This window comes from Morone saxatilis, unplaced genomic scaffold (genome assembly GCF_004916995.1).
Source record: "Morone saxatilis isolate NCDOM2014 unplaced genomic scaffold, NCSU_SB_2.0 Contig12, whole genome shotgun sequence".
NCBI lineage: Eukaryota > Metazoa > Chordata > Actinopteri > Moronidae > Morone > Morone saxatilis.
In genome coordinates this window covers 14,762,184-14,769,412 of record NW_023339674.1, presented here as the reverse complement: position 1 = coordinate 14,769,412, position 7,229 = coordinate 14,762,184, and the positions used below count along the sequence as shown (strand labels likewise).

The 7,229-nt window shown below is 41.1% G+C and overlaps 1 protein-coding gene across 1 annotated transcript in view; it reads left to right on the top strand.

Moving 5' to 3' along the window:
* The first annotated feature begins 5,047 nt into the window (after positions 1-5,047).
* The window catches only part of lhx4 (LIM homeobox 4), an 8,450-nt gene continuing 6,268 nt past the window's right edge, over positions 5,048-7,229 (top strand). The window contains exon 1 of the mRNA XM_035653926.1: positions 5,048-5,126. Within this exon, the coding sequence (XP_035509819.1) occupies positions 5,048-5,126 (79 nt within the window). The remainder of the gene's footprint in view (positions 5,127-7,229) is intronic.

Sequence of the window (7,229 nt, the reverse complement as noted above, 5' to 3'; positions counted from 1 at the left end):
TTATGTTCTGGTCCCCCCCCCCCACTCTCTCCAGAGTTAGCATATAGCTTACAGGAAGTGTAGGTAATGAAGCTGGAGAAGATCCAACACTTGTCAGTCACATTGTTTTAATTCACTCAGCTGACACTGCTCCTGTCAGTGAAGTTGGAAGATTCACTCCTCGCTTTCAATGGAAAATCTCCAGTTTATGAAAAGGGCTTTAGTATGGTTTTGCTTAATGTAATTTGTTAGTAATAAAAGGGGCATCAGATATGAATCCTTCTCTTAAATCTAAATAGGAAAATATGGTGCGTAAGCATATGTTTATAACTGTTAAGTTGTATATTTCATTTTATAGCAATAAAGGTAGACAAAAATGAGGTGGCAGGTAAGTTTTAATTGAGATGTACTGTATGTTGTGCCTTGGTCAGTCCTCTGAGAAGACCTTCAACTCGAGGGCTGTGAAGGAAATCCTCATCAGATAAAAAACTTGAAAAACACTAACAAATAACTGTTGGTTTGGAGGTGTCCTTACAGAAACGTATTAACATTTTGTGTATATGTTTACTTATTTAAAGGCTTCAATCATGTGCTTTGTTGACATCTTTTTGTGCTGTATGGCGCACATTCATCAGTCACATTCAGACATTACTGCTCACAGGGTTTCAGATCAATAAGTGCCATGACATCTGAACCGATGGCTCCTCACTAAAGAACAAGTCACTGTCTGTCCATGCAAAGTTTTGGATCCAGGATTTCATCCATTCAATAATTCGCTTCCCAAGCTCATCTGATGAAGGTCATTAGGGTCTGGAGTCTATCCCAGCATGCACTGGGCAGCCTGCAGGCAGGGCAACACCTTGAGCAGGTGCCAGTGAATCAGGACTTTAAATTAAACTGGATAATATATTATTATTATGGAATTATGTCTTTGCTGTCCACAGAGATTCCTACAGAAATTATTTTAGCATAAAGGGTTCTGCAGTCTAAAGCATCTTATTTGTGGGTTAATACAAACCCACAACAAAATCAGTTTTCTTGCAGCTATAACTAATTGTTTTGTTTCCTCATATCCAATTTAATTAGAAGAATTGAATTATATTTTTCTCCACCATAATATGTGCAGCTTTTATAAGCCTCACCAGTGTGTTCTGAAAAAAATAAAACACCTCTCTCAAGTTATTTTTTAAAATCTCGATTAAGTCTTTCACCAGCCAGGCTGTGGCTGGACTGTTGTCCCAGTTATTTGAGTCAAATGAGCCTATTACCGCCTCGTCTTAGCAGGACATGGTCAGGTTCAATCAGGGAATTGGAAAATATCATTTCTGACGGGAATAGATTCCGTTTGTTCAACCAATCTCTTCTACTAATTACCCAAATGGACAGGAGCTGTCAGGAGACAATAACTATTCCCTAATAGAATTTGCCCCCCAAGTGCAATTTAATTTTCTCCTCCGTGCTCTCTCCTAAGGTTTCCCCCCTCGCTTTCTGCCTCTCTCCCTCTCTCTGTTCCTCTCCTGCTTTCGAACCAAATGGTTAGGGACACGGTGCCATTGCTACCTAATGTTGTGTTTGTCAGCGGATGCCGGACACAGTGTGGACTGACTGCTGCTGTTTCCCTGCGAGCTTCGGCTCATCCAGCTGAGGAAAAAAAAAAAAAAAAAAGCCCTCGGCGGCATGAAGGAGAAGAGGAGGAGGAGGAAGAGGAGACAACCTGCCTCACAATCACCGGCGAGCTGCGGTGATTAGGTAGGTCTGCACTGTGCAATGTTACATGTTCATCTTGCATCTCAAGTTGTCTGAGAATATGCATCTCTCTCTTAAGTGAAGCCTCTGAGGTTGAGATATTTTGTTTTTATTGATCACAACCCTTTCAGTAAATTATAAGTGCTGTTTTGGAGTCATTTGCGCGCAATATTAATGTGCTGTTATTCTTGTAGTGTGGTGCGTTTTTCTCTTGTGCTCATTAGATATTTATTTGTGTCTGTGTGAGCGTGATTGACCTCTGTAAAAAAAACAAAAACAACAACATTTAAATAATGTTTGAAAAAGATGAAGAATAAATCCTGTATTTACACACATAAAAAAACAAAAAAAAACAACCCATTAAATATTTGATGTTTTGGCTCATGGAGAAACAGGCCCGCTGCAGTGAGTTATATATGACAGTGCAGGGTGACACACACCTGTATTATACCTCATATAATCCTGCTCATCCTCTACAGATGGATGTGTTTCTATATTTCTGACTACCTGCTCGGTAAGATGGATCTGTGAATCGCAGATGTCAATGGACTCGTCCACTGAAATATTAGATCTAATTAGAGGTGGCTGGGTCAACTGCGGTGGCAAAAGAGTCGCCCTCTGCTTGAATTATTGCTGCTTCCTCTACAGCTTTTTTTTTTCTTGCAGCACCTTCATATAGACAAAGTCAGTCAGTCAGTCAGTCATGTTACCTCTCTCGGAAAGTGCATTATTGTAATAATTTGGCAATTATTCTTTTTCTTTTTTCTCCTTCTCTTGTTTACCTTTCTTGCATTTGAGTGCATTGTTTAAGGATAAAAACACAATTTGGTATAAAGTTAAATTTGATTTGTGCATGAGGGACTGTAGCAGTGAACAATTGGATGTATTTTGCTAAAATTCAGCTTTTTTGGGGGTCTTTTAAATATTTACTGTCATGTTGTGCAGTAAAACGCCTAATATATCTAGATGTCCATTGTTTCGCAATTTATTTTGTCATTCCCACTTTTTTTGTTAAACGATGACAAAACGCAGCACATCATTTAGTGTCCAACTGAACCAGATGTGCGCGCTCACATCTTTTTTCTTTCTGCATTTTGCATCCGTCAATTATTCTAATTGTGTTGCCCTTTGCTGACAGGTTAAGAGCATTTTTATCTGCATTGTTTTCCAGGGCAGCTAAAGGGTCTCGATACCAACAATCAGAGTAATTGAATAGTTGAATAAATTGAATGATCTTGAGGGGAAAAGTGTATAATGAAAATAAAGTAAGACCAGATGATTCCCTTGCCACACATGCACACCATGGATGGATGGATGGATGAGGGGACACCTGGTCTGGAGACTGCAGCTTTGAATGGGTTGGATAACATTCCTGTAATATTCCAGCCTCCCTTTTTTAATCAGCTTGATGTGCGTTTTCATTTTACTAAATTACATTTGAAACATTACCCACACAGGCGAGCGGCTTATGGGATTGTGGGTCCCTACAGTGGGCCTATATAAACAGCCTGCGACAATAGAATAAACAGCCCGTTGTTGGAAATAGGCTGTACGAGAAAAGATAGAGGAGCAAAGTCCACCATAATGTAGAGAGAGAAAATGTTGGCCACTTGTTTGAAAACGTGCAAAATCTCATTTATTTCCCCAAAGCAGAATATCAGAGTTGCAATATTGTTTTATTTATTACAAGAATGTTTCCTGCATTTTTTTTTTAAATTAACACAAAATCTACAGCTTCTTTTTATACTATTACTACTACTACTACCACTAATAGGCTAATAATAATAATAATAATTGATACAATGTTAATTATAATATTTAAAGTCCTGAAAAACTAAATTATTAAATTATAGGATTAATTTGAATAAAATCAAACAACATGACAAATAATTTCATGTTCAAAATGAACTCAGTGGTGTTGCCGTAGTTAACCGTGTATCCAGATGTGTCAGATGTGCTGTGAGGTGTGGGACCTGCAGACGGACTCGCTGTTGGTTTGGAGGCGGACCGGCGGGAAAGCGCCACTGTGTGCTTTCTCTTTCCACGCTTGAAGTAAATTGGAAGCGAAGATTGAGTTCATCTAGCTTGAACTAGCAGCCCTCCGGGGGGAATATCTTATCCGGGAGAGCAGTCTCAGACGATGGGGTCTGAAATGAACAGTGTCAGGAGGACTGCGCCCAGACTCCTAATCCTACCTGTCACTGACAGAGATCCAGCTGGGTGCTGCCACACACCGCCGGGGAAAAGCTCACACAGGTGAAGGTGCTGTGGATCTGACTCACACATGTGTCCAATAATATCTCTTCTGCCGTGTGCCTTCACTTTTGCTCCCTTGGCTGTTAGTGACAACTCAGTTTGCCACGTTTTCACCCTGAAAAAGATATTTAAACTACTATAAGAGGGCTGTTTGAAAGCAAAATGCAAAAAAACACTTTTATTTGGGAAATTTAATTGGTTTTATTTCTTGTTGACAGGCACCTATATGTGCGCCTTTTGTATCACAACCACGTGCCTAACTCAGCCTATACCAAGAAAAAAAAAGGAAAAATATTGAATTTTATAAAATAGGTCAGTGTATCACCCCCACCTGCTCATTTATCTTTAAAACTTACATTTTAGTTGTGATTTTGTCCAAAAGAAATCTGCAGAAAATTTAGTTTAAAGATACAAAAATGACAATCTGCAATTAAATCTCTCATCCTTTCTTTGTAAATCATAAACAAAAGTGAAATGTTAACTGATCACTGGCTGCATTGGGGCGCCCCCTCCTACTCTTCCTCTCCTGAAGGAGCCCTGCTGGCCCGGGGCCCCTCCGGGAGCCACTGCAGTGAGCTATTTATGGTCTCCACAGGAACACAGTCCCGCCTCTCCGGAGACATTTTCATATACCATGTTAGACGCCTCTCCTCGTCCTCCTCCTCCTCCTCCTCTCCTTTCTCCTCCTCGCTTGTACACCTATGGAGGATGCTTTCCGCCCTCGGGGGCCTCCTCTTCCTGCGCTCCCATTGGCCCCCGGTGAGCCTCTGCCGCGGTGACGTCAGGCCCCGCCGCCCCTGCAGCGCTGAATGGACCGAGCAGCCTGTCTGATTCACTCCAAAACAGCCCAGCACGGCACGGCACGGACATCATCCCCGGGAATAGAGAGACTTAGCAGGGATAGAGGCTTGACGGGACGGCGAGGGAGCTCACCCTGCAGAGAGGAGGAGAGAGGCCTCAACATCAGCACCATCATACTTTTTTTTCTCCACGAGCCAGGACGGGGGAGTGCGCCCACCGTGTTGCGGGTGTATGTGCGTGCGTTTGTCTCCCGGTTTGGATCACAATGATGCAAAGTGCGGCGGTCCTACCGACAGAGAGTCCTGTAAAGAGTTTACCGGAGATTCTCGGAGTGCCACTGCAACGTAAGATATATTTTACGCTCTTTTCTTTTGCTCCTTCTGTCGATGATCAGTGTGGACACCGGTTGGTCGGGTGCAACCTGTGCTGCTGTAGGGAGCGGGGGGTTTGGGGTACAGTAACTCGGCCGAGGAGGATGAGGAGAGGAGGCTGAAGCTCTCAGTCTTAGGTTGTCACGTACAGGCCGATGATGTGTCATGCTGCAAATATTTCAACGAGCATAAAGAAGCTTTAAATAACACTGATTACCGGCCAAAGCAGTGAGCAACCCCGCATGTCCAATTAATCTCTGCAGCCTCCACAGGGCTACAGGCTCTATTATGCGATAGGCTGCAACACTAGTGCAAAGGATGGCACTTACTGGTTATTCATCCCATCCTTTGAACATACAAAAAATAAGAAAGAATAATCATTTCTGTTATTTAAAGCAACAGGATATAATTGTCCAGCTCGGCCTCAAACTTTGCTGCATCCTCCGTCAGGTTGCTGGGTTTTTCAGTGAGTCCTCACAGGCAGCTGTTAATTTGTAAACGAGCCTGCATGGTCAAGAGATCAGACGCAGTTGTCACCACCCATCAGACAAATACACACTGACTTTGATTGACACTCATTACTGGGTCAAATAAATGCCTGATACGCTTTATTTTATTTTTTTATTTTGTCTCTGAAGCAATGCCTAGATATCAGTTTTTTAATATGTTTTACAATTAGTTCGTTTAGGCTCATTATACATTTTATTTTACAGCACCGTATGACATTTTCTACCTTCCAGCATCAAAGGCGAGAATTACTTTACATCTGTTCGTCCCTGCGTGTTAATCTGTGCCAGGCCGTTTATAATCTGAGCGTGCAATCGAGATAGAAGTGCAATGAGATACATCTCTGCTCTGACCTAATTATTTAAAGGCGAGTTAGTCAAATGTACAGATGGACTAAATCTAATAGGCTACCTCCAAAACAAAAATAATCCACAACAAAATTGGATCACACAGTTAGATAATTACTAGACTGCTATTTGGTTTCAAAACACTGATAATAAAACCTTTTGTTCCTAGCTCTAAATATTTGGGCTAAAATCTCACATTCAATTGGCTTCCAAATAACTAAAATATACAAAATGATATTACGTTTATTTTCATTTTACTGTCGCCTGTTTAGTGTAATCCAACTGCAAACCAAAATAAAGTAAAATAGGACTAATAACTATGTGTGATATGCAAAGTATTTAAACCTGACTAAAGGAAAAAGAGACTATATGTGGTCGGCTTATGCTCTTTAATTTTATAAATCGAGGCAGATTAAAAGATTGGATAAAGATCCTGCCACTCAGCCCCCTGCAGCACCAGCATCCATCCTGGATTTAAAACCTGGATTATTCCAGGAATAAAAGCAACAGCGAATTTATCTAAATAATGTTTTATATCATGGACAGAGTGCTCTGCTGACTCAGGCCAATTACACCCAAACCTTAACCTGCAGGCTATTAGTCTGGGATATAAAGTGTTTACTTCATGTTTAATTACCACAAATCATTTGACAATTGAAAGTTTGAGAGGGTGCCAGACTGCACTTCTTCTTATATTAAAAAAAAAAAAACCTGTTAAAGCAAAATGTGTTGCTCTTCCTGTGTGAAATGAAAGAGGTGATGAGACTGAATGTAGTGAAGAGTGGAGAGTGGTGGCAACAGATACCAAGATATGAAGCCCTCCTGAATACACGAGGTTTTCTCCTCCTCTCTCTCTCTTCTCTCTCACACACACACACACACACTGAAGCTGGACGGTGGACTCTCCCTCGTTGCCAAGATCGTACTGCTTTCCTTTCAGCACCCCTTCTCTTCGCGCAGCTTCATCCAACCACCACTTTATCTCCAGATATTTAAAATGCCTCTAATTTCTCCTTATTAAAAAAAAGAAAAGAAAAAAGCCCAGGTGCAGATTCAGATTCAATCTCAATCTTTTTAAATAATTCTTTATATCACCCCCTGTACGAATCACTCACATGTTCAGGTGAAACAAGGCCAGTCCAACCTGTAATCCTGTCTGCGTCTGTGCAGGAATGTTGCTCTGTCTTTATTGTGTGCATTGCTTTATAATAATAATAATAAT